Genomic DNA, 25,380 nt, shown 5'->3' with positions numbered 1-25,380 from the left:
TGTCGCTTTTTTTAAATCAGTGACTTTATTGTAGATGGTTCAGTGTGACATGAACAAGATCCTGATGACTAAAAAAATAATATGTTCAATATAGCAATAAATATTACCCAATTTCTATGAGGTCAAACACAGTACTGAGCAAATGTTTTAGGCACTTTAGATGTTTATCCATTCATTCTGCAGCAGTACAACAAGCCCCAACTTACAGCCAGACTCATAATCAACTATCTTCACAAACAAAAAGAACAAAGAGTCCTGCAACAGATGGTCTGGCCCCCAGAGAGCCCCAATCTCAACATCATGGAGTCAGTGTGGGATCACATGCAGAGACAGAAGACACTGAGACAGCCTTAACCCCACAGAAGAACTGTGGCTGAAGAACTTCGAACAACTTAGCTGTCAAGGACCTGAAAATCTGAGGATAGGTTTACTGAGAAATACTAGTGCTGTTTTAAAGACAAAGGGGGGGGTAAGAGCAAATACTGATGGCATTTAGTTTTTTTCTGTTTACAGCAATTAAGTTAATTATTAGATATTATATTTGAAAGCATCCTCACTTTACTTTTAGTGCCTAAAACTTTTTCACAGTAATGTATGTCATTTGATAGTCATTTATTCAAGTGCCGTTCAATAACAAAAGTATATTTATCCCAATGTTACAGAAACATTATTAATACTGTATTAATATTTTTCACCTGTGTCTTTTGCCTTTTTTATGGAGAACATTTTTCAGGTTTGGGACATAACATTAATATCATGGCTTACTGGGCCCATTAGAGCAATAGAGCAGAGTCAGTAATCTCCTACTATGATGAGTCAAAATGTCCCCTATGAAAAAGGCTGACAGCTGTGTCCAAAATCTGTCCCTTTAATGTGAAGCTTGTGCATTATGTTGTGTCCTGAAGAAAAAAAAGTATGGACAATGATACAATGATGATCAAATAATGAACAAATAATGATCCAAATACTGATGATTCAAAAGTGTCCAGTCTCATTTAACTGGTCTCTGTAAAGTAAACTAATACATGTTTTTTTAGTGGAGACAGTGAATTGGTGAACAAGGGAGGGATTTTAGACACAGCCAACATCATCGCCTAATGTTCAATTTACATGTTTCATTCTTGAATTTCATATTTATGTGCACATTATTTAGAGTTAAATATAACATGCTAATATTCCAGGGTCCTCCTCACTTGATGTGTTCAGCTTTGCTCAGTCTCATCAGAGTTTTTGAACGTGGCGATGGTGCGGGCCACTTATATCATGACGTGTGACGGCATCATTCTCCTGCCTCCTGCTGTCGAGTGTCAGCATCATGCTCGCTGTCCTCTGAGTAGTTCTCATGATCGTCTGAATAGTGGTAACTTTCGTCAGAGTAGTGATGATCATCGTCACCACGCTCATCCTCATCTGAGCGGTGAGCGCTGTCGTCCTCGCCATCGCGCTGGTTTAGTGAGGCCTCATCGCTCTCCTTGTCCTCTCTCCCTTGATCCCTCTGGTCTGGATGATCCACATCATCATCATCATCGAGGAAGACCTTTCTGTAGTGGACAGGTAGATACCCCATGTCTGGGTCCTCCTGGTCACTAATACACATGATCACAATCAGCAGAGAACCAACTTCTGACAACAGAAATACTTTCACCATTAGGCCTAGAATGTAAACATACTCTTACTGATAATAATCACACAACAATCTTCTTTTCATACGTCTTCCTGGACACTAATCACAGACCTCATTAAGATGGGAGAGGCTTTCTGACCTAACATCTGTGACTGGCTTTTCTCAAGGTCCTTTCAGCTTGTCTTTTAAAACAGAGGTCAGCAGTGCTGTGCTGAGACAGTTAGGGGCAACACACACCAATGACGTATGTATGAGAAACACATTGTTTTCCATATAAGCCCATCCTGTTTCTGAGCTTTGACACATTTTACGCTTTATACACAACACATTCATCAACTATTAAATTATGTTTGTCAAACAGAAATATCAAATACTTGTTGGTTATAGCCTTAAACATGTGAATATGAACTTTATTTTTCTCTGACAAATTCAATACTTTGGTATGTTTGACTGTTGCTCAGAGAACAGGGAGTCTGTTGCTTTGCTCTCATTGAGGGCAGGCCTGATGGATATAGGTCATACTTGTAGTTTTCCTTGCTGTAAAGCTTGGTCAGTAAACCTGAGCGTAGTGTGGAGTTTACACAACAAAGACGTCACAGATTTACCTCTGTTTGTCGTCACTGTTCTGGGAGCCAGATCCTGATTTGGCTGCCTTGCTGCTGAGGAACTCTTCGGTCAGATCATATCCATGCAGGGCGTCTGTGTAGCGCTTCTCTGCTGCCTGTTTGGCATTCCTCTGTTATCGAAGCACATGTTCAGAAAGCCGGTGTAAGTAGTGGAATAAATCATCAAAGATCAGGAAACAGCCCACCCTCAAATACCCTCATCTTCCTGTTATGAATACCAGGAATTGTTTTGTCTATTAACTTTCCTTCACCCAGATTCACTATCAGGACGTGATATCCCATATTTTCCTGAATTATCAGCCTGTCTCACTTAAAAACACCTTACTGAATTTGATCTCTGAGCCAGGAGAACCCCTCCCTTCTAAGGTTCTGATACCAAAATCTGACTTTAACTTAATGGTGAAAAAGTTCAGGTCATTCAGCAGCTTTTTAAACCTATGTTACATGTCACATACATCAGTCAGCTCAATGTCCTCATTTAAAATTAAAACTTATATTAATGAAAAGCTTTTTTTTAACAGTCTATGATTCTGTTGCTCTAATATCATCATTTCTTGTTTTAAAGGTCCCATACAGTATAAAGGTAGATGTCCGTGTCGTTTTTTGATTGACAGGTGAGCTTAATTTTTACCTTTGCAACCTGCTCCAGCAGCAGCGGCCTCCCCTTCACTCGCTGCTGCATCTCTTTCATCTCCTGCTGGTACTCCTTCCTGCGCTGGAGGTCTTGTTTCCTGTAGAGGTTGAGAACAGAGTCAAATCACATGAATTAACAAATAAAGACAGAAGGATGTTCACAGTTTAGGTTGCTCATGATGTTGACCTGATTTCTCTGAGTTTCGTCTGGTGGGTCTCTGAGAGTGCCAGGTGGGGGTCGTTGGCCTGGGCCCGCTTCAGCACCACCTTCTGCAGCTTCTTCTCCCTCTGCTTCTGCCTCTCCTTCCACCGCTCCTCCTCCTCCTCAGCCTTCTTCCTCTGCTCCAGCACCTTTCTACTCAGGGAGACAATCTGGTCACAGATGGAGGAAGGTTTGGATGGGACGTGGTCGTCAGGAGGGCGGGGGCAGATAGTTGAGGATATGGGTGCACTCAGCTATGGGATGTTAAATACTGCTAAGGATGATGGGAAAAGGAGCTCCACAAAATTTCAGGTTTTGAGGATTTCAAACAGAATACACCGTTGAGGTCGCTATGTCTAAACAGGAGATTTGACTGTCTCTGTCTCAACTAAAATGGTGGAAGCCCTGGGAGTCCTGAGACAGTACCTCACGGCCTCATGGCGCTTTTTGGTAGCGTCTGTGACTTTGGCAGGCAGGAGCTCCAGGCTGCCGGACAGAGATGAACAGAGGCTTGAGTTTGGCGTCCGAGTCGACCCAGAGTTGATGTACGGCCAGCGCAGCATCCGAGGGCTGCTCTGCTCCTTCTCAATGTCGGCCAGGATGCGTTCACGGTGCGAGGAGATCTGCGATGTCCTCAGATCAAATGGTTCACATGCGGTTGTAGGCTTCACCTCCTTCCGTTTCTCCAGTTGTTTCTGGAAGCGATGGTAACTGGCGTTGAAGTCAGGTATCTCTTTGTTAATCTGTGGTCTGTGGGTGAAGCTGTTATCCCCTCCAGCTGCGTCAGTTTTGGTCTTTTTGCGTTCGCTGAGTCGTCGTGAAAGCATGCTGGGAGGCATCGAAGCACTGTGGAGCAACTCCTGAGCTCTCATCTGTATCTTGATGGACCGATACAGCTGCTCCTCCTTCATCAGCTCCCCTGATGCAGCTGCGTACACCGCCTTGGGCACAGGCTTGGCCTTGAAGGGTTTAACTTTCTCCTGGTCGGATGGTTGTGGGTGACGCAGCTGCTTCTGTTCCTTCTTTAGTCGCTCCCTCTCCAGGAAGCTGAAAGGTTTCTGGATGCTCAGAAGATGCTGCTCTTCTCGCATGTTTCGCCGCCGCTCGTCGTTACGCTCCTGCAGCTCTTCATAAAGTGGGAGGTGAACGTGTGCGGGTACAGGGCTGGCACGAAACTTCCTCTGGCACTCTGTCAGTTCTTCTAGCTGCCGTCGTAGCTCTGCGTTCTCCGCCTCGATCTCTGAACGTGTCTTTATGCCACGCTTTCGTCTCTCAGCCTCACGCAGGGTCATCTGGAAAGGTTTCGGGACGGTGACTCTGTGTTTCCAGTTCTGCTCCCCATCTTTAAGCCCTTGCCTCTTCTTGCCTTTTCCCTTTCCTGGTCCCTTCTGGCCTCCTGGCAGGCTGTGCAGCGAGGAAGACGACTGGTGACGATTGTAAGGGGACAGCTTGAAGTCCCTCCACATGTTCTTGATGTGTTCTTTGGGAGAGAAGAGAAGGCCCTTCTCCACATCGTTCGCAGCAGATTCATCCTCATATGATACATCTGACTGTCCTGAACTCCTCCTGAGTTCAACAGCAGAGTGGGACTTCCTCAAACGACGTGAAGCTGCTGGGCTGCTGTTTGACCACGGTAGCCTGATCAAAATATAAATAGATATGTTAATGCACCTGTGATTCATAAATTTACTCAACATAACTCACCCTCACCATGTGACAGTGAAGTATACAGTTCTGAAGAAATAGGAACAAGTGCAGAGTGAGAACATTTTCAGTTTCCATTAATTCCAGCTTGTGAGAAATCATCTCAAATGCAACATAGATGCTCAGTTAAATTGCACCCAGGTTACTTTATTCTAATGGTTCACAGTTTACCCGTGGCCAAACAGATGCATTCAGATTGTTTATTACAGCAGTTCAAAACCCTAAGAAATTCTTCACAGCAAGGAAGACGAAACCAGCAAACACTTGATATTCTGATATCCTGAAAAGGGACTCATCTATCACCAAAATTGTTGCACAATAAATTTCTGTCAATCACTTAATTGATTGATCATATCAGCTCTAATTATACATGAACATTATAACATACAGTATATCATAAAATGTGATTAATTGAAGAGACAGAACAGCTTGGAATTTTTGAAACTACGCCATATCAAAATGTCTGCTCAGACAGAGTCTCTTCATCATTATTAAAAAGGTCAGTTCACCCAAATTTTCTCCCTTACTGATAGTGAGACAATATGTTTTTCCATGTATATATATAATTTTGTTTTTTTCTATATCTATATATACATACATGACTAAGATTTCATTTGCACTGCACAAAGTTAAAAAATGTTTTCCCATAAACAACTCCCAATGATTTTGGATAATTCACAAACTTCCCTGACAGTTTTTCAAATGCAATTTTTAATTCCTTTAACGGGACAAAAAAAACTCTACTTACCTCCAGTACACTGGGGTGGCAGCAGAGGTTTCAGAGGTGGATATCTCAAACTCCCATTAAACAAAACTACCTGTCATAACACCTCTGGTAGTGAATGAGAAACTGTTTTGTTTTGTGATTTGAGTGAACTGACCCTTTAAACTGTTGTACTATGAAATGTTGATATAACACCCCCTCAAGGCCAAAAGGAGTACGAGCAAGGCTTCACACTTGAATCACTGCACTGTCTTTTTGTTGTGTCTTTATAGTGCAGTTAGAAAATATGTACTGAAGATGTAAAGTCACAGACAATAAAGCCAACACAGTTAACTTCATATAATCGTGACCAAAAGCCACCCACCTGTGCCCCGTCTCTAGCATCGCCATGTCTAAGGGCTCCATGAACTTGAGCTCCAGCTTTCGCCGGTACATGCTCTCCAGCTCGGCCATGGTGCGGAGGTGGGCCTTCTTCAGCTCTTCCAGTTTGCTATAGTACTCCTCGTTGGAGAAGAAGATGTTGCTCAGGTCAAGGTGGTCTCCTGCTGCCCTGTAGTCATTTATCATGAGAGGCCCTCCCTTCCCCAGATAATCCTCATCACAGAAATCAGAGCCTGAGTCCTCATACTCCAGCTGTGTGTGGCCCCAGGGGAAAACAAACAACAGCATATGATTGGATTAGATTAGATTTATATGATATAAAAATTTCAATAAACTGATATATTTGCTCTGAAGTTGCCAGAGAATAACATTTTATGCTGGCTTCAGGACGGTGTGTTGATCCACCAGGCCTCCTGGAGCAGAGCAGCCCTGCTCCAGGAGCAGCATTCAGGCTCCTCTAGGACTAAGCCTATTACCCTGCTACACCAGCGACGTGGGCCATATGGTGGAGCACAAAGGGCAGCGTGGCACGAAGAAGCTCAACTAACACACACTCTGCATCAGGTGTCTGGCATCACAGCTACTTACATTATCATGAGGTGTTTGTCAAGAACTTCACTAACATGGGACAGCTGCTGCAGGGAATGACAGCAGCGTTGTTGTCCAAAGGATAACTAAGTGTTTGGGATTATAAAGTGAATGTGACGTCTGATAATCTAGTCAAGACGGAAGTCCAAAAATAGTCAAGCCAACAAATTATACAGGTTAAATCCGTTCCACCACATGAACTGACCTGAAACCTGAAGCTGTTTGTTGACTGGACAAGATCAGACACTGTATGCAAAATACAAAAAGCTAAAATATTGGTACAACTGAAACACTGCAACTCAAGCATTGCACTATGGAAAGGTGGGAAAACACATGAAAACCAAAAGCATTATTTTGTGTAATCTAATAAAGGATGGGCTGTGATGTAGTGAAGTGTAAAACCAATTCAAACTCGTTTTTTCCATCTTGTTAAGACAAACGGGGTCTTTAAAATCCAATAATCTATTTTTGCTGCACAATAAATTAATGTTTTTTCATAAAGTGCAATAATTTCTAAAGCATTTTTGCTAAATTACACTTTCAACTGTACTTTTATTTGACAGTTGAACTCACAATGCTTTAATTTGACATTTCCTCTAACAGGCAGTTTAGTAATATCTACTTAGGGCCAATGTACCAGTAAAACAAACCGTCAGTGACTTTTAAGGCGTTTAAAACAACAAGGTGGTGTTGAAACAGCCACACGCTTGTTTCACACCAGACTTAATACAAATTTGAATCATTTTTCTTGTGTTTACCTCCTTCTCGTAGTCCCGGTTGTCCATGAGCCCCGCAGCCGTGTAGGGCAGGACTCTCTCCCGCTCGTATGAAGCTAACGGCGCTTTGGTGTGCGGGTCGACCGGCGTCTTCAAACACGAAGTGACCAGAACGTTTGTCCGGTGGGCGTTCGCCATGGCCTCGTAGAATATGTTCCAGTTTTCTGGTAGAAGTTAAGTCTTTGTAAAATCAGTTTGACAGACACGTTAATTCAACAGCGAACAGCGACCCGCCGCTGAAAACTGTCCGTCGGTTACCAGGCAACGGCTGGGCTCCTTAGCAACGGACCGGGGATTGGTTGGGAAATGTAAACAGGAAATGTTGGCGCTTTACAAATTAAAAGCATCACAATTCGACAAATGAACTGACAATTTACAAAATATCCACCACTTGAATAATTTGACAGTAATGTTTTCCCTTTGCAAACAGCGAGTAAAACCACGGAACTTATATTCTTTCCTTTGTTTTTATTTTCAACTATATCTGAGTCAGACTGAAGATTTTATATTCTAATTTCGCCTGAGGATATTATTTCATTACCACTAGTAATGAAGCCGAAACTGGGAAATTTATTGATAAACACGTTTCTCTATTATGCAAAATGACAATTAGTCATATTCATGAAACTCCCACTCACTTGTAATGCTGTACGACTGGAAGTACACTCCCTAAAATATGATAATTAATATAATTTAAAATTAACATCTATTGAGCACGATAAATCGTCCAACTTAATAACTTGTCTGTAGTGAATTTACATGGAGGACCACGTATTTCCAGATTATATGGTTTATTTTGCGTTGTCTCATGTTGTTGGTCCATGAATTTTATTCCTGTCCGTCTTGGCCAGAAAAGGGGATTTTTAAATGATTTGCTGGTAAATTAGAAGGAAAGAAAATCTACTTCTTTAACCGATTTTCTCGTATGCTATTCTTGATTTTATTCTTGAAGGTTTGTTCATCGACTCAATCACACGCCAATCATCAGCAATGTCATGATAATACTGCCATGTTGATAAAATCATTGTCAACGAAGCATGACAAGCAGTAGAAAAAGAGTGATTGGCCTAGACCATAAAAAACACTGGGGTTTTTTTTAGATATCCTCTTTTAAAAAGGTTTTTAAAATTCACTGAATAAGTACTCAAAAAAAAAAAAAAAAAAAAAAAAAAAAAAAAACAGGATTATCTCCTTGTTTGCCTCCATGAACCAGTCAAGTTGTAGGAAATATGGTCAAATCTCTTCTGTTCCTTAGTTGGAGCATTGAATAATGGCCAGAGCTGAAAGTGTTTTTGCAGAACATTACATCACAGTGAAGTTGACCCTTGACCTTTTGGAAATGAAATATCATCACTTTATCATTTTGGCCGATCAGACATTTGTGTTAAATGGGTATGAACTTTTGAGTTAAGGCCAAAAACATGTTTTGTGGAACTCCTGAGACATCGTGTTCCTGAGGATGGGACAGACAGACGGACAACATGAAAACATGAAAACACGTCCGGCCACAGCCGTCACTGGTACAGGCGTAAAAACTCAACTGTAAGCTACCTAACTGTTAAGCAAAAGACTCACACAGGCGACAGCTGGAGTGTCAACAAAAAAACAAGCCTTGTTTTTTATTAAATTATGCAACGTAACAACTACAGTGGAAATCTGAACAGACAGGTGTCGACAGAGTCCTCTGATCCCTCGCAGTACGAACAGGCTTAGTGACAGAACTCACTGGACAGGCTCGAGTCTCTTATCGAGTGTTCACCTGCAGCAAGACAAGACAGTTATTCAGTTATGATTTACATCCAGGCTGAATATGAATGACAGGAATTCAGACTCTGACATAACATTCATGTTTATCTTGGTCTGGGATTTGGGATGTGGAGTCTTACCACGTCATCAATCTTGAGGATGCTGCGGACCGTCTCTGTGGCCAGGGTCAGTGCGCTGACGGAAACCAATAGAGGCTGCACCACCAGCTCATCCAGGATGTTGGAGATCCCACCCTGTCACCAACACACACAGTAAAAACTCAATGTTGCGTCACAGAAAGACAAAATGCAAAAACAAATCACATACAGGCATGTAAATGACACAAGAAGTGAACAACTCTGCTGCAGCAGCGTTACAGGTAATTTACTTCTTCTGCAGGGATTTATTTTTTTAAGATTAATGTAACTAACCTTTATGTTCATTTTCAATTAATGTATAATTTAGTCTGTAAAGTGCAAGTAAATATTAAAGTAGAATTGGCCAAACAACAGGCACCATCTTCTCTATATATATATATATATATATATATATATATATATATATATATATATATATATATATATTTTCTTCACTGTGTTCCCTCATGGATGTTAAGTTAACACAGTGTCAGAGGGGAGCAGACTGACCTTGCGGACATTGATGCCGGCCATCTTGTCTCCCTGGGCATGCCTGTTGCGGAGCTCCGTCACAGTGGAGATGGGGTTCAGGCCGGCGTTCTCAGCCAGCGTGGAGGGGATCACCTCCAGGGCGTCGCCGTACGCCCGCACGCAGTAGGCCTCCATGCCAGCCAGGGTGCGGGAGTACTCGGCCAGACGCACAGCCAGCTCGATCTCTGGAGCGCCACCGCCGGCTATCAAGGCCCTGAGGGGCGGAGGAGGAGGAGGAGGAGGAAGAAGACGATGGAGAAAATGAAGAAAATGCTTCAATCCAAATATGTCACAACGTGATTCAGTAAAGTAAAAAAGAGAAAATCTCCAGCAGCAATGAACTGTTTCTTCTGTCCTCACATCAAAAGCTCCCTGGAGGACCTTTAAAAATAAGTAACGTCCAGTTGAGCCTCAGTCACAAGGTTATGACCAGATTATTTCAATAACGTCTAAAGCACTGATTCTGCTGCAGTGAAGTCTGATCAGACAGGAAGTAAACAAACTCATAAAGTGGCTTCATGTTCGCTGCCCTGTCAGACAGAACTGATGAGCAAAACTACATAATCAACTTAACCAAATCTAAACATTCTTGCATTTATGGGCCTTTTGTCCGTGTAATGTACTGAGGAATCATCACAGTTGTTTCTCTGGGATATGATATATGTGTGAACGCTCCCCGGCCAGGTTGCTGAGACAACCCGGCGTGATCAAACAGGGAGCTTTCCACCTTCCTGTTCCTCTGTTTGTTACGCTCTGACATGATGAACCAATGCGAGAGCGCCTTTGTCAGAGGGAGTCTGTGTGTTTGGATGTTTTCCTCTCCGCTGTCGGAATCAGCGCAGGGAGGATGTGTTTTTTTTCTGTGACATAAACTCTGCAGCAGAAATCACCAACCTCTTCTTGACCAGGCAGCGGATGACACACAGTGCGTCGTGGATAGAGCGCTCTGCCTCCTCGATCACCAACTTGTTGGAGCCGCGGACCACCAGGCTCACCGTCTTCCCGGGGCTGGTGCAGCCTGTGATCTGCAGGGAGCAACAGCAGCGGTTTAACGGAGGCACGAGGTCGAGGTGTCTTTGGTCTTCAGCTAAAATATCTGAGAAGCAATAACATCTACTCGGAATCTCCCAGGATCTCTGTCCACAGACCCGGTGTGATGCATACCTTGACCAGTTTGCCGGAGCCGTCCAGGTTGACCTCCTCTGCCAGCTCTGCTGTACCGAGCATCTCTGGAGTGAAGTGGTCGATGTGGGCGATGGGCTTGGTGCCAATAGTCTGAAGGGGAGCAGACACTTTATTTTACTTCACTGTAGTAGCTTTAATAATAATAATAATAATAATTCATTTTATTTACAGGCACTAAAGAACACTGTACAACACAGTAAAAGAAATAAACAACAACAGTTGAAATTTTCAACCAGAAGAGACGATGAAACAAATATTTTCTGCCTAGTGTTAAATCAGCGGTTAAAGCTCCACATTTTATCTTCTGTGTTTTATCTGAAGTGTTGATCTCCATCAGAAGATATATCTGTGGTTTTAAGAACCAGAAACCATCTCAGTGTAGTTTTACATCTCCTCTCTCAGGCTTCTCTCTGGAGCTCTAGTAACAACAGGTCAGTCAGCCAATCAGAAGAGAGGCTCTGAGCCTCTCTTCTGATTGGCTGACTGTTTTCTGAGTGATCTAATAAAAATATAGCAGATTCCAGGTAAACACTCAGAGAAACCAAATCCTACAAGGTTGGACTGCAGACTGACGCAGTCACTGTGAGTGTGGCGATGCTCACCTTGCAGATGAACTCGATGTCCTCTCTCTCGATTTCTTTAACCACCATGATCTTCATTTTGTTGAGGAAGTGCAGGGCGAGGTCGCTCAGAGCGTCTCTGTAGCAGGACAGCTTGTCGTTAGTATCAAACAGGGACACAGAAACCAGTATCTGATCTCATGTCCTCAGTGTGTGTACCTGAGGATGGACTTCTGGATGAGCAGCACGTTGCAGCCGGCCTTCTTAATCTGTTTCACCAGGTTGAGGATGTAAGCGCGTTCCTCCCGAAGGACGCGGTCCATCTGGGCGTAGTCTGAGACCACGACCTGGTTGTCCATCTGCATCCCAAAAAACACACACGACAGGTCAGGAGAGACACGATCATGGTCACTATGAGATTTTTGTAGGTGGACAACACTAAACTGAGCGTACATTTAATTTACTAACTCAAAATGTGGATTTTGTGTTTAACTGCTCTTTCAAAACCTGTCACATCACAGGAACTCAAACTCACATATTTCTCATCATATCAAGTCCAACACATGAAGCAGGAAAATCTGAGCTGATACTGATCAGGTGACTCACGTCGGTTTTGGGAGGGGACAGGCAGAACTGGATGAGGCCGATCTTGGCCTTCTCCACACGGGTCACGCCGGTGTTGGCCACCCTCTGGGTCAGCACCAGGCCGTCCACCAGCTCACAGTCGTCAATGGTCCCACTGAAAACAAAGACCCACTTTCAAATTCTGGCACATGTTTTCATGTGGCTCAGGAGCCTCAGGCTTAAAAATTCATCAAATATAATATTATAATATTATAATTATAAATAATAATTATAAAAATGAAAATAGAACCTTTAATATGAGAATGATGATCATGTCAAGTAGTGATAAATATACTCCTATTACACAAAAACATCACTTAACTATTTCTTTAAGATGTTTTCAATTCATGTTGTGGAAATTTTAACATCTGGTGAACTATTAATGACGTCAAACAGCTGGATTCCAGCGCTCGCACTCACCCGAGCTTCTTGATGATTTTGATGTCCTGCAGGTCGACGCTGGTGGCGGTGGCCGGGTCGATGACTCTCATGACGGCGTCCACACTCATGGGCGCCAGCAGGCTGGAGTACTGCGACACCACCTTGGAGCACAGCGACGTGGTGGCGCTGTTCAGCAGCGTCTCGCGGTCGCTCAGCTGCACCGGCCGGCTCATGCCCGTCAGCACCTCCACGCCCTTCTCCACGGCCTTCTGGAACGACTCGGAGATGATGGTGGGGTGGATACCTGACCAACGAGGCAGAGCCATGACATTAATGCTTCAACGATTAACAGATTATTCAATCTGAGGAGGCTGAATCTACAGAAAGATGTTTTCACATGGAAGTCGAGCAAAAATGCCCAATGATCTCTGGCTTCACGACTAAAACGTGATTTATTTACTGACTTCTTTTGTTTCCAATCTTTTTAAATTAAATATCTTTGTACTTTAGAGTTTTGCTTAAACACACAAACAACAAAGAGATGTCACTTTGTGATTTAGAACTTTTTGACATTTTACAGACCACACAATTTATTGATGAACCCACAGATTACTGGACTCCTCCTGGAAACTGGTTAGACACAGAATGATGCAGAACCACTGATCCAGCTGCTCTACATCGAACCTTCAGTTTCAACTGACTACAAAACTATGCTGGATATAATGTGTGTCCAGCTGGTGATTATCAAAATAACTTCAGTCTGGTGATTGAGCTGCATTGAATACGACCGACTGATCTGCCTCCACTTTTCCCACCAGTGACGTGGTGACGTGCTGCACTGATTAATTACCACAAAGTAAATGTGGGAAAAAACGACACTTGTCTGAACCCAACTGAACGTTTACTTCTTCCCATTTTCAATATGCCAAACTTCCTCCGTTTTCCACCTCCTGTGTTTTCTCTTTTTAATGTGATGATGGAATATGCACAGCTGGACAGTGCCAAACACAGAAATGAATTTACAACAGCAGCACTGATTCCTTTTCATTTAGTGTCTGTCCTCCGTCCTCTGCAGGTCTCACCTCTCTGCAGCAGTTTGGAGCAGGCGTCCAGCAGCGCTCCAGCGATCACCACCACAGAGGTGGTGCCGTCACCTGCCTCGATGTCCTGGGCTTTGGACAGTTCCACCAGCTGAAACACACACGTATGTTTAAATCCAGGGCAGGACAAAGGAAAAACATCAGTTCAGGTTAAAATCTATCAAAAGCAAAAAGGCAAAATATCAGAGGAAAGAGTGTTAGCTTTCTTCAACATTCTGGTTGAATCCACCATCAGACGGCCTCTGTATCGACAGGTGTAACGTACCATTTTGGCAGCAGGGTGGAGCACCTGCATCTGCTTCAGGATTGTGGCCCCATCGTTGGTAATGGTCACGTCACCTTTCTCGTCCTGGATCTGAGACAAAACAGCAAAACAGCTTCCGCTTAGCAACACGTGTATGACGGAGGGGCCGGGTAAGTTAGCCTAAAGCCAAAATCTGTTTACTGACCATCTTGTCCATGCCTTTGGGTCCCAGACTTGTTCTGATGGCATCTGCAACAGCTGTCAGACAAGCAGGAAAAGTGTCAGATCACCGACAATGATCACATCAACATGTCTGACATTAAAAGCACGAAGTAACAAAAATCTGATTTGGCCTTTAAAAACAGATCAGTACGTTTTTGCCTTAAATCCAGATTGCAAATCCTTTGTCATTATATGATGTTGCATGATTCTGGTTGATAAAATGAACGAAGAACAGGAATAATTCACAAGCAAGAACACAGTCACAACAAATTAACTTCCACATTATCCACTGAAGCCAAAGTGATGTTAATGCTGTACTACCTGCTTTTATTTCAGATACTCCCATTTAATATCTACTGGTACTCAGCCATTTGCATCTTAGCCTCTGGCCTTATATAGTGTGCAGCAGACTGGGCCACCGAGCTAGCTGATGCTGAGATTGTGTTGAGTCATGAGCATCTTGCCGGCAGACAACACCAAACCAAACTCCTGTCAAAATTCTGGAAATTGTCGTCTCATGCTGCTCGTTACTTTCAGCTTCACCGCTGGAGGATTTAACGGAAGCAAACCAAATTCTGAGGCAAGTTTCAGCAAAGTAAGTGGATTGATGTATGCTGAATAGATATATAGGATTCTTTTGAATTATTGGAGCACGCTTCTCTGCTGTAACCACTGTGAACAATTAATACTGAGTGAGGCTGTTAAATTTAGACTTTATTGAATGAGATTTCGGACCGGACAGGCGGTGCCCTGCCCAGCCCAGAGTTATGAATCTTAACGGGAAGATGAGCTTTGGAGAGCCGGATAGTATACGTTTAAAATAGCGAGTTAGCATTTAGCCTACCTTTAGCAGCAGAGATGTTACTGAACCGAATCTGGGCCGGCTTGTCGCGGTCCACATACGCCCCTCCTTTGTTTTTGCCTCCGTTTGAGGCTTTCGGTGCCGCCATCGCTTCGGGCATCGCGACTTTATAATCGATGGAAAATGTTAAGACGAGTCTTCAGAGCGGGACTGATGAGCCCCGGGGCTGACACACGGCGGTTCCGCCTCGGATGGACTCAGATTCTGCGACCTCCACCCGGTCCCGGTCAGAACCTTCCAGAGCCACGGGTTGCTGCGGAGAGAAGGACCCGGATGTCGCTGCGCGGCGATTGGAGGTGACGTTTCCAGACAGAAGGCGTCGAGTACCGATGTCACGGAACTGATTTTAATTAATTTATTTATTGAAAAACGGCCGAGATTTTGTTGTGAATTTACAGAAACGGGACCATTTATCAACATATGAATGAGAGCAGTTATTATAGTGTTTGCTAATACCTACATTTTAACATCACGGTGAGACGAGCTGATGTGGGTTGATTAGTTCTGTCTGTCAGGGCTGAGCCAGTGGAGAGGAAGCTTTTGGATGAACATGCTAACAGATAGCTGAGCTCTGTCTGCTTTCTTCACTTTATATTTCTGTGAATTAACCGTTTCTCTACACGGTAGGTTTATTTCAGGTGTTTATTAGCAGCTCGCTGCGCTGTTCGCTTTCACACCCGCTCATTGTGTCTCTTAAAAGCTCAGTGTTAGCTAGGTTAGCTTAGCAATCCTTAGAGTCTCATGCTTCAGCAGAGGATGAGAACTGTTCAGTTTGTTCCACAGGCTGTATATGGGTATAGCTCCTGTAAAAGTATTAATACCACATTTTAATAAATAAATACTCCATTACAGCTAAAAGTCCTGCTATTAAATGTTACTTGAGAGAAGGTCTGTGAGTTTAATCAGCAAAAGTGTAAAAATTAAAATCAGTCACTGCAGAAAATGCCCCCTCTGATAATTATTATTATTGGTAGTAGTATTAGTATTATCATATCATTAATGTGTAAGCAGCAATTTACTGGTGCAGCTGAAGTTGTGACTGTTGTGTATAGGCCTACCCACTACTACTGATTATTTTCTTGATAAGCCGATTGATTTGTAAAAATATTTGATTTGTAAAAATTCACAAAATAGTGAAAAAGGTGTCACAGTTACGCACAGTGGGACCTTCAACACTCCAAATATTTAAAAAACCAAACAATTAATTAAAATTATTAAAAGAAAGAGAAGCTAATTCTGACATTTTTGCATTAAATTTCATTTCATTACATTTCCTGTCTAATGAAATAAGCCTGTTTCTCCCGTTTCGTGACTGTAATGACTGTATCTGCTCCTCCTGCAGTCATGCTGCCACTGAAGGAGAAGGATAAACCCATCGTCCAGAAGCTGCTCTCAGCCGGCTGCTGCGCTCGCTGCATCCTCAGATTCTGCTGCATTCGAGCTCAGGCCGTCTACAGACAACCACAACAGGCAGGACTCATTTTAAAATGTCCAGCTCTCCCTCTTAATACCAGTCACTCACTGACCCATCATGCATTGTGTCATTCTTTCATCTTACACAGGATACGCTCAGAGAACTTCAAGCTTTCATCTGCAACACAGAAAACAGTAAATCCCAAGATTCAGCAGCTTCAGTGTCCACAGAGGAAAACAACAAGTCCCATGATGCAGCTGTATCAGAAGCTCCTGAAGATCCACCGAGCAAAAGAGCTAAACTGGAGCCCAGTGAGACAGACGCTCAGGCAGAGGAAGACGCTGCTGCTGTGGTCAAACTGAGGGGTGAAGAGTCGCGTGTGTGTGTGGTGTGTTTGGGAATCCTGCAGGAATTCTGTGGCACGCCTCAGGCTGTGAAGGTGTGTGTGTGTGTCTGCTTTCATAATCAACACTGTCAACAATGGCAGACGCAGCATCAGGTCGTTCTGTTGTTAAGATGAACTCATAGTTTCTGTATTTTCACAGATAGCAGAGACAGTGAAGGCAGAAAACTACGAGTTTGACTCCCTGGTGCTGTCTGTGTCTCTGCCTGCTCAGCTGTGTGTCCGGGAGGTCAGTGTGTGCCTGTGTTGTAACAGCCAGACTAATCTGTCAATCATCTTTTCAATGAATCGATTAATCATTTGGTCTGTAAAATTTCCCAGATAAATTAATTCCAGTGAATGTTGGGATTTTTGCTGAGATAATGACTTCAACAATACGTTTTTTTTGACATCTGACTTTCTGATCAGTCGACTGATTGTTTCAACTGTAATTCAAAATTTTTCTTTTCATCACATTAGTAAACCTTTGAATTTTGATCCTGCAGCATTCCTGTTGGCTCCACGTGAAGAAGGAAGTGAGGTAAATGAATTTGTCTTGACTTGACATTTTGAACTCGTACAGTCGGTCACACAGGAGCAGAGGGTTAATTTAACTTGAACACTGAACCTTCAGGGAAAAAGGCTCGGTGCTCGATAAGGACGACGTCATCCAGGTGAAGGAGGCCTTCAAGTGGATCATGCAGGGCCTGGTCGCCAAGGAGCTGGGGGGCGTTTCCGTGGTTACCAGGGTAAATGATATCCACGATGATTTATTTCAGGAGCACATTTTATATGATCACTTTCAAACTTGACTTACACCAGTTTACCTCTGATGCATGACAACAAGTTAGTTTTCCACATTAGACACAGATGAAGCTAACTTTGTGTTTTCAGAGCGCCTTCGAGGTCGGCGTGGAGTTCACTCATGAAGCAACAGACTCAGACTGTCACTTCCTGTGAGTACGAAGCTCTGGTGTGGTTCCCACTTCCAGAGTTTCTTCTTAGATCCAGATTTGATGGAGAAACTGCACATTTTCTTTTAGCTCCACCTCCTGTTTTCCATCCTTCCCACAGTGCATCAGCGTGTCCTGACTGTTTCAAACCCACCAAGAACAAACAGGTGAGGAGTTCAGATGTTTTGTGATCATTTTCAAACATGTCTGATATCAGTAACGATACCTCGACTGTTAACAAATCCATTTTAATAAAAAGGAAATTGCAAAATAAAGAGTGGAAGCTCTATATTTTGACAGCCACGGGTTTATATAAGGTGATGAGTCCATCCTTCAGCCTCCTGCAGTGAGATTCTGTCTCTCTGTGCAGTCGGTGTTCACCAGGATGGCGGTGGTCAAAGCTCTGGAGAAGATACCTGATGCCAGATTTCTGAGGTGAGCTTCACCTGTATATCTCAGGTGTTGATGTTTCTTTCTGAGAAGTGCCTTGAAGTGATTATTGTTGTGTTGTTTTTTTTTTTGCAGACTCTACCCATGTCCTCCAGCGCAGCCGTCCAGCTGCTGCAGCCTTCAGGACATCCAGTGTCTCCACGTGTCCGTCTTTGTAGCAGGTATTGTAGGACAGAAAGAAAACCTTTAAACGTGTTGTTGTTGTTTGAGATTTGTCCCTGAATGATTTCTCGTCCTGACGTTCAGGGAGATACAACAAGTTCTGTCGCAGTCTGCCTCAGACCCCCTGGGTGATCGATGGAGAGAGGAGGATGGAGTCTTCGGTGGAGGAGCTGATCGCAGCGCCGCTCCTGTCTGCCTTCAGAGCCGACGGTGAGTCCACACTTTGATGATGAGTCCAGTCCATCACAGAGGGTCAGAGGAAAAGGGTCGTGTCTACGGTCGGGCGATAAGGCCTGTAAATAATATCCTGGTATTTTCAGGGTGTATCATGATAGGCAGTGTTTTAAAACCTCCTCTGAAGCTCTTCATAAATGTGCAGTTTAACCCTTTGATGCATAAAATCAAACCAGTCTGATAATGATTCTAGTCCCTGTAAGTAATATGCAACAGTCTTGGTTGTTGTGTATTCATTTGTGTTTCTAAAAAAGAAAAATTAAATTAAATTTGCAGAAAGGGGGAAATCAACAACCAAGATACTTTTGACCCTGAACAAAATCTGAGCTCAAAGCAACAAAAAGAGAATCTGTGAGAAAGATGTTTAACACAGAATATTTTCCACAGAATATTGAACATGATGAGCTTTGACTTCATGTGTATCTGTCCAGTTAGGTTGAGCACTGTGTTACAAGGGCTAAATCTCCCACACAGGTCTTTCTATAATGATGTGAACCTGCTCATATTAAAGCTGAGACTTGGCTCTTTAATGTGGAAGCCAGTACTTGATTTTAAACTGAATGTGATGAAGCCTGAAGAACAAACACTGTGCGACTGTACAAACACTTACAGTCTCAGCATAAACTAAGTGATGGTTGCATCCGAAGATCCACGTGTGTCTGTAACATACTTATTAGCTGTGCGACCACTGGGCTGGAAACATGGAGCCGACTGAGCTCGTTGTCTCTGAATCTGAAATGTCCTGATGAGGTGGTTTCTGTCGTTTTCACCAGGATCTCCTCCATGAAAACATCCACAGGCTGAAGAACAGTGACATGTTGGACGGTGAAATCATCCTGAATGTCTCCTTCTGTGTTACAGGTTTTAATTTCTCCTCGTCTGGCAGGGAGGATGTGGACGTCCGGACTCTTGGAAATGGTAACGCACCTTTATTTTTTTTATTTTTTAAAGCTTCACTTGAAGAGGATTTTGTCACTTATAGCGTGAAGACTGATTTTCTGCTCCGGTCTCGTTGGGCAGGTCGTCCGTTTGCGATGGAGCTGCTGAATCCTCACAAATCCAGATTCAGCAGAGTGGAGATGAAGCAGCTACAGGAGGTGCTCCATGTTTCCATCAGCTCCTTCACTCATCTCACAAACCTCACGTCGGCTCTTTGGTCGAGAGCTGCAGAGATTAAATCAGTCACATGATTTCAGGGTCCATCTTATCGTTACACTGCCGCCACCATCAAGCCAAAAGATGAAGTCTGCACGCTGTTTATTTAATAACACAACAGGCAACTTTCAGGACATGTCCATCACTTTTATCACTTTACTAAATTCGGCTTTTGTTGTTTTTAGACCATAAACAAGTCGTCAGACAAAATCAGAGTGAGAGACCTGCAGATCGTTTCCAGGTAAGAAGAGAAACTGTGAAACTGCTCTGATGATCAATAGATGTTAAAGTGTCTGCGTTTGGAGTTTATCTGTAGTTGTAGCTTTTTTCACTTCTGACGACCTAAATCTATTAATACATAAGTGAAAATGAATTATTTAGTTGTGTGTGAAATATCATCAGTGTGTGTGTGTGTAAACTGTAGAGAGGCCATGAGTCGAATGAAGGAGGGCGAGGAGGAGAAGACAAAGTCGTACACGGCGCTTATCTGGACCCAGAAACCCATCCAGAGAGAGGACATCGTCTTCATCGACGACATCAAGGTCACTGCAACACACACACACACACACACACACTATGCTGAAAACAGTCAGTAAACAGTTTGGTTGTTTGTTTGTCGCTTCAGGAGCTGACTCTGGATCAGAAGACTCCTCTGAGGGTTTTGCACCGCCGGGCGCTGGCCGTCCGACAGCGAGTCATCCACAGCATGAACACCCGCTTCCTGGACCCACATCACTTCTACCTGGGCCTGAAGACCCAGGCCGGGACGTATCCTCACATCACCGCTTTAAAAATGGATTGTTTCAGATACACAGTGACCACACATCAGCTCCGTTTTAAAGGTACAGTTGTGTTTACTGAAATAACCATCCAGTAAATCAAACTACAGTGAACTCATCATCACTAAAGTCTATGGTTAAAGCTCCATCCAGTCTAAAGGTAGATGTCCATGTGTTTGTGACTATAAAGCAGGTCTAGGTTCTATATTAATACTGTGAAAGTATCAAAGTCTCAGTCCACAGAGAAATGCACACAGCCTGTATTCAGACACTGAGCCTTAAAACCAGCCGTCAGGACTTCTGGGACTTTGTGATGTCACAACAAAGCAGTCACCGCCCTCAGCCACGCCCCAAACTCCACCCACCTGGACCCACCATCCAACCTTGCAGGATTTGGTTTCTCTGAGTGTTCACCTGAAATCTGCTGTATTTTCATTCTATCACTCAGAAAACAGTCAGCCAATCAGAAGAGAGGCTGAGATCCTCTCTTCTGATTGGCTGACTGACCCGTTGTTACCAGAGCTCCTGAGAGAGGAGATGTAAAACTACACTCAGATGGTTTCAGGTTCTTAAAACCACAAATAAAAAAGTCAAATATGGATTTTTAAAGGTTTTCACAGATTTTCGAATTGATCACTAAATGCTCCTTGACCTCAGCCACAGTTACATCAAAGAGTTTGTCCACGGAGACTTCGGCCGCACCAAACCCAACCTGTGTCAGCTGCTGAAGACGGACACAGACATCCTGGAGCTGGACGTGGAGGTGAGACCAACCTGAAAGTCTCATTCATTCATTCATTCAGACGTTTAGAGGACAAATACCAGAAACAGCAGCAGCAAAGTGTCTCCTAATGTTTTGCAAGAGCCCGAGTTAAGGTGCTCGTGTTAAACCTTGGTTCCCATGTTGACTGTCAGCCGCCTGTCTCTGTGTCCTCTCTCAGTCTGTGGACGTGGACTGGCCTCCTGCCCTGCCGGAGTGAGGGCGGACTGAGAGGCCACAGGTTCAGCCTCAGCCAGTGTGAGTCTGAAAACAACGGTGTAAACGCTGTTGGGACGTGAAGAGGAGAGTCGCTCGGTCCTGCTGCTGCTGCTGCTGCTTTGTGAAGCCCGGTCTGTTTATGTTCTGGTTCTGGATCTGCCTGAAGATGACAGTGTCTTTTAGCTGGATGACAGAAAATATATAATAACACAAGTCTGTAAGGATGTAGAAATCATAGCAGCCATGTAAATCTGTGCTGAGACAAAGAAGGAGAGATTCTGATGTTGTCTGATGTAAATCTGTTTCTTTCCTGGGTTTAAAAAATGTTTGGTTTTTTTTTTCATCTGTTAAATAAAACGTTTTAAAGGATCATTTTCTAAGTTACTTTTTCATCTGTAAAGAAAAGGTGAAAAAAAATTGGCAGGGTTTTTTTTTTTTTTTTGTCAGGATTTTCAGTGTTTGTTGTTGTAATACTCATTTTAGCCACAAGAGGCTGAAGTGCACCATCATTTCTCCATTCACTGTTTCACATATGGAAAAAAATGGAGGCACTTCAGGACGATTATCCTGACTCTGTCTTTTTTTTCACCTGTTCTGAAGTAACAGACACAGGAGAGAAAACAGTTTAAATCAGACGTAGAAAATGAATCAGCAGAATTTAATTTTTCTCATTTGCCTCTCAGGGCTTCCGTAGATTTATTTCACCCCAGACTGTGGAAACAAACTTTTCTGTTCTTAGATTTTTACCATAGATGGGGCAAAATATGCAGTTTGTCACGAGAGTGAGAGGAAAAACCATCTCACCTAAATCTCAAAGGCTTGTGCTCTGTACAGTGGCCACTTTAGGACATCTCAGACTGAGTCCTTCACTCTCAGACACCTTCACCTGTCTTCATATGTGATCTCAGGATTCAGCTGCATGCCGCGTCTTCTGCAAACCTTATGGAGAAAAGCAGTTTTTAAAACTGTCGTCTGGCAGCAGGTTATGTCTTCAGAGGAATTTTCATTTCAGCAACATCTGTTTAAAATGATCAAATATTAATGAAACCAATTATATCTGATATTTCTGTACATGTCATAACTCACTTTAACATAAAATAAAATAAAATTTTTTTTTTGCATTTTTGAGGTTCTGAAGACAGTTACGTTTGTAAACCACTGCAATTATTTTAATTAATAAAGATCAACATTTCCTCAAACTGCCGCCTCTTATCCCGAACTAATAAAAACATCTGATGTTTGTGAACCTGGTGTTGTGGAGTTTCCTTCGGTTCATGTGAGTAAGAAAAGCTTTAAAACCAGTTTGTCCTGGTTTGTAAACTGGAACACCAACTTGTACCAACTTTTAATCTTTTAATTCCAGATTTTATTTTCAATGTCAAAATGTAATGTCACTCACTGTTCTAGCCTCATAAGAACCACCCAACACCTGCCTGTTAATCAGTAAGCCTTGTAGGTGTTGTTAGGTGCACCTTTGAACTTTGAAACGAAACACACCCTGTGATACAGGGGAAGAAACTTCATTTATCGAAGGATCCTCCACCGCTCACCTGAGATAAACTGAGGAAACAGTTTGTTGTGCTTCGTAGCAAAGAGACAGAACAGACGATCAGCTTCCTCTGAGTGAGTCCGGCTACATCACGGCTGCTTCGACCTGCTTCGACACACTGAAGGTGAGTTTGACTCAGAGTCAAAGTGAACTTCAGTGAGGTCAGTAGAGGGGGGAGGGGAGCCGTGACTGACTTTCTGTCTGCTGTGTTTTCAGCTTCACTCACAGACTAAATGGCTTCCTTATCAGAGGAGGATCTCTGCTGTCCGGTCTGTCATCAGGTCTTTACAGATCCTGTTCTTCTGTCATGTAGCCACAGCTTCTGTAAAGACTGTCTGAAGAGCTGGTGGAGACAGAAACCACAACGACTGTGTCCAGTTTGTCAGAGAAGATCTTCAAAGTCAGAACCACCTTGTAACCAGGTGTTAAAGAACCTGTGTGAGTCCTTCTTACAGGAGAGAGATCAGAGATCTTCAGAGGCTCTCTGCAGTCTGCACTCTGAGAAACTCAAACTCTTCTGTCTGGACCATCAGCAGCCAGTGTGTGTCATCTGTCTGCATTCAGAGACACACACCAACCACAGATTCAGACCCATCGATGAAGCTGCTCGACAACACAAGAAGAAACTTCAGGAAACTCTGGAGCCCTTAAAGGAGAAGTTAAAGGGTTTTGAACAAGTTGAAGTGAAGTTTGATCAAACAGCAGAACACATTAAGGTCCAGGCCCGACACACAGAGAGGCAGATTAAGGAGCAGTTTAAGAAGCTTCACCAGTTTCTAGAAGAGGAAGAGGAGGCCAGGATGGCTGCACTGAGGGAGGAAGAGGAGCAGAAGAGTCAGATGATGAAGGAGAAGATGGAGGCTCTGAGCAGAGAGACAGCAGCTCTTTCAGACACAGTCAGAGCCACAGAGGACGAGCTGAGAGCTGAAGACGTCTCATTCCTGCTCAACTACAAGGCTGCAGTGGACAGAGTCCAGCAGCGCCCCCTGCTGGATGATCCCCAGCTGGGCTCAGGAGCTCTGATAGACCAGGCCAAACACCTGGGCAACCTGACCTTCAACATCTGGAGCAAGATGAAGGACATGGTCTCCTACAGTCCTGTGGTTCTGGACCCAAACACTGCTCATCCAGAACTCATCCTGTCTGAAGATCTGACCAGTGTGAGACGAGGAGAAGAACAGCAGCTTCCTGACAATCCAGAGAGATTTGATTATCACTGCTCTGTCCTGGGCTCTGAGGGTTTTAACTCAGGAACTCACAGCTGGGACGTCGAGGTGGGAGACAGTGCAGGCTGGATACTGGGTGTGTTAGAAGAGACTGTGCAGAGGAAGGGAAACATAGACTCTGGAGTGTGGAGAATAGGGTTGTATGAAGGTAAATACTCAGCATTTTCACCATCAACTTCATTCACTGCACTCCCAGTGAAGAAGAAGCTCCAGAGGATCAGAGTGAATCTGGACTGGAACAGAGGAAAACTGTCGTTCTCTGATCCTGATACTAACACACACATACACACCTTCACACACACTTTCACGCACACACTGTTTCCACACTTTAACACTGATGACAAAATGAAGATCTCAACACTGAAGGTCTCTGTGACACAACCACAGGTCAGGATGTCTTTAGTCTGGAGGCGGTGATTCCTCATCTGACCGACATTTCTTTATTAGTTTTACATAATAATTTTATGTCCTTTATCTGACAGTGGTTCTTTTTCAGATTCATCTTTTAGATAAAAAAGCACTTGACTATATATAATATAAATAAACCTAAACCTTGTCAATACATAGCACCAGAGTTAGCATTAGCACAACCACTGACAGACTCCTCATCTGAGTCTGGGTCTGACTGAGGCTCCAACATGAGGCTGAGTCTCTCTGATGTTTCCTCCTCTAACATCTTCATCCTCTCTGCTCTTTCACCTGGACACCTGGAGCCAGCAGGTGGTGGGCGGAGCCAAGGCCAGATCCTGGTTTCCCAATCAGGGAGTCAGAGTAGATGAGCCTCAGTTTAAAACATGTCTGGAGTTTAAACCAATGGTTTCCAACCTTCTTGTCTTGTGACCTTGTACCTAAACCTTTGAAACTGTAAAATGATCTAATATTTCAGAACAGAATCAAACATCAGAGAAAAGTTTTTTCTTCTCTTCTCTCCCATGAATCATCTGACATCCTCTTAGATTTATCTGGTGACCCTTTGGAGGGGCCCAACCCCTAGTTTGGGAACCAGTGGACTAAACTATCTGACTGTATATGAAGCAACTCACCTGGAGCAGCAAGTTACAAGAAATTACAAGAAGAAACTTGCTGCTGACGCATCGATGGCTCAGGATTAACGAACAGTCACAAGAACTTTTACTTTTAATACTTTAAGTTTGCTGATGCTTCTATTTGTTACTGATTAAACTGATGAAGGATGTTTACTTTACTTTGTTGTTGTCTTTGATGTTTTCTGGATTCCTTCCACACAC

General features: G+C 43.4%; 4 protein-coding genes across 5 annotated transcripts; 2 read left to right on the top strand and 2 right to left on the bottom strand.

The window, feature by feature from the left end:
- Positions 1-6: 6 nt before the first annotated feature.
- Positions 7-8,700, bottom strand: fam161a (FAM161 centrosomal protein A). Its single transcript, XM_071503636.1, has 7 exons — positions 7,241-8,700; positions 5,878-6,146; positions 3,512-4,723; positions 3,071-3,238; positions 2,882-2,981; positions 2,230-2,360; positions 7-1,586 (listed from the first exon to the last, which is right to left on the bottom strand). The coding sequence occupies exons 1-7, from the start codon at positions 7,394-7,396 to the stop codon at positions 1,280-1,282; spliced, it is 2,343 nt and encodes a 780-aa protein (XP_071359737.1). The 5' UTR covers positions 7,397-8,700; the 3' UTR covers positions 7-1,279.
- Positions 8,701-8,845: 145 nt separating this feature from the next.
- Positions 8,846-15,143, bottom strand: cct4 (chaperonin containing TCP1, subunit 4 (delta)). Its single transcript, XM_071503639.1, has 13 exons — positions 14,833-15,143; positions 13,972-14,024; positions 13,788-13,877; positions 13,505-13,613; positions 12,462-12,726; positions 12,024-12,156; positions 11,637-11,776; positions 11,460-11,556; positions 10,837-10,947; positions 10,567-10,697; positions 9,652-9,886; positions 9,145-9,258; positions 8,846-9,017 (listed from the first exon to the last, which is right to left on the bottom strand). The coding sequence occupies exons 1-13, from the start codon at positions 14,948-14,950 to the stop codon at positions 9,003-9,005; spliced, it is 1,611 nt and encodes a 536-aa protein (XP_071359740.1). The 5' UTR covers positions 14,951-15,143; the 3' UTR covers positions 8,846-9,002.
- Positions 14,475-22,604, top strand: pus10 (pseudouridine synthase 10). Of its 2 annotated transcripts, none has more exons than XM_071503638.1 (18): positions 14,475-14,583; positions 16,193-16,320; positions 16,413-16,703; positions 16,810-16,896; positions 17,153-17,187; positions 17,281-17,395; positions 17,541-17,602; positions 17,721-17,766; positions 17,970-18,034; positions 18,125-18,210; positions 18,296-18,421; positions 19,307-19,363; positions 19,466-19,542; positions 19,786-19,841; positions 20,025-20,142; positions 20,226-20,368; positions 21,043-21,142; positions 21,321-22,604. In XM_071503638.1, exons 2-18 carry the CDS (start codon positions 16,195-16,197, stop codon positions 21,357-21,359), a joined length of 1,629 nt encoding a protein of 542 aa, XP_071359739.1. In that variant the 5' UTR covers positions 14,475-14,583; positions 16,193-16,194; the 3' UTR covers positions 21,360-22,604. The 2 variants fall into 2 exon arrangements, with proteins under 2 accessions (XP_071359739.1, XP_071359738.1); XM_071503637.1 differs by lacking the exon at positions 14,475-14,583 and adding an exon at positions 15,340-15,473.
- A 262-nt stretch (positions 22,605-22,866) lies between these two features.
- LOC139636007 (E3 ubiquitin-protein ligase TRIM39-like) lies at positions 22,867-25,331 on the top strand. The gene is made up of 2 exons (XM_071503644.1): positions 22,867-23,031; positions 23,124-25,331. Exon 2 carries the CDS (start codon positions 23,141-23,143, stop codon positions 24,548-24,550), a length of 1,410 nt encoding a protein of 469 aa, XP_071359745.1. The 5' UTR covers positions 22,867-23,031; positions 23,124-23,140; the 3' UTR covers positions 24,551-25,331.
- The last annotated feature ends 49 nt before the right edge of the window (positions 25,332-25,380 follow it).

The sequence above is a fragment of the Trachinotus anak genome, unplaced genomic scaffold, assembly GCF_046630095.1.
Source record: "Trachinotus anak isolate AG129_WGS33_773 ecotype Australia unplaced genomic scaffold, CSIRO_AGI_Tana_v1 ptg000019l, whole genome shotgun sequence".
Taxonomy (NCBI): domain Eukaryota; kingdom Metazoa; phylum Chordata; class Actinopteri; order Carangiformes; family Carangidae; genus Trachinotus; species Trachinotus anak.
The sequence above is the reverse complement of the archived record's forward strand: the minus strand, read 5'-3'. Positions and strand labels throughout refer to the sequence as shown.

Excerpts from the sequence above, each read along its gene's own strand:
- fam161a (XM_071503636.1), bottom strand. The coding sequence starts at position 7,396 with ATGGCGAACGCCCACCGGACAAACGTTCTGGTCACTTCGTGTTTGAAG. Across the intron at positions 3,239-3,511 it reads AAGCGCCATGAGGCCGTGAG|AAAGGTGCTGGAGCAGAGGA; the intron begins GTACTGTCTCAG and ends CTCCCTGAGTAG. Across the intron at positions 2,361-2,881 it reads TGCTGGAGCAGGTTGCAAAG|AGGAATGCCAAACAGGCAGC; the intron begins GTAAAAATTAAG and ends CTTCGATAACAG.
- pus10 (XM_071503638.1), top strand. The coding sequence starts at position 16,195 with ATGCTGCCACTGAAGGAGAAGGATAAACCCATCGTCCAGAAGCTGCTC. Across the intron at positions 19,543-19,785 it reads AGATGAAGCAGCTACAGGAG|ACCATAAACAAGTCGTCAGA; the intron begins GTGCTCCATGTT and ends TGTTGTTTTTAG. Across the intron at positions 21,143-21,320 it reads TCCTGGAGCTGGACGTGGAG|TCTGTGGACGTGGACTGGCC; the intron begins GTGAGACCAACC and ends GTCCTCTCTCAG.
- LOC139636007 (XM_071503644.1), top strand. The coding sequence starts at position 23,141 with ATGGCTTCCTTATCAGAGGAGGATCTCTGCTGTCCGGTCTGTCATCAG.
- cct4 (XM_071503639.1), bottom strand. The coding sequence starts at position 14,950 with ATGCCCGAAGCGATGGCGGCACCGAAAGCCTCAAACGGAGGCAAAAAC. Across the intron at positions 12,157-12,461 it reads AAAATCATCAAGAAGCTCGG|TGGGACCATTGACGACTGTG; the intron begins GTGAGTGCGAGC and ends CTTTGTTTTCAG. Across the intron at positions 10,698-10,836 it reads GCTCCGGCAAACTGGTCAAG|ATCACAGGCTGCACCAGCCC; the intron begins GTATGCATCACA and ends TGCTCCCTGCAG.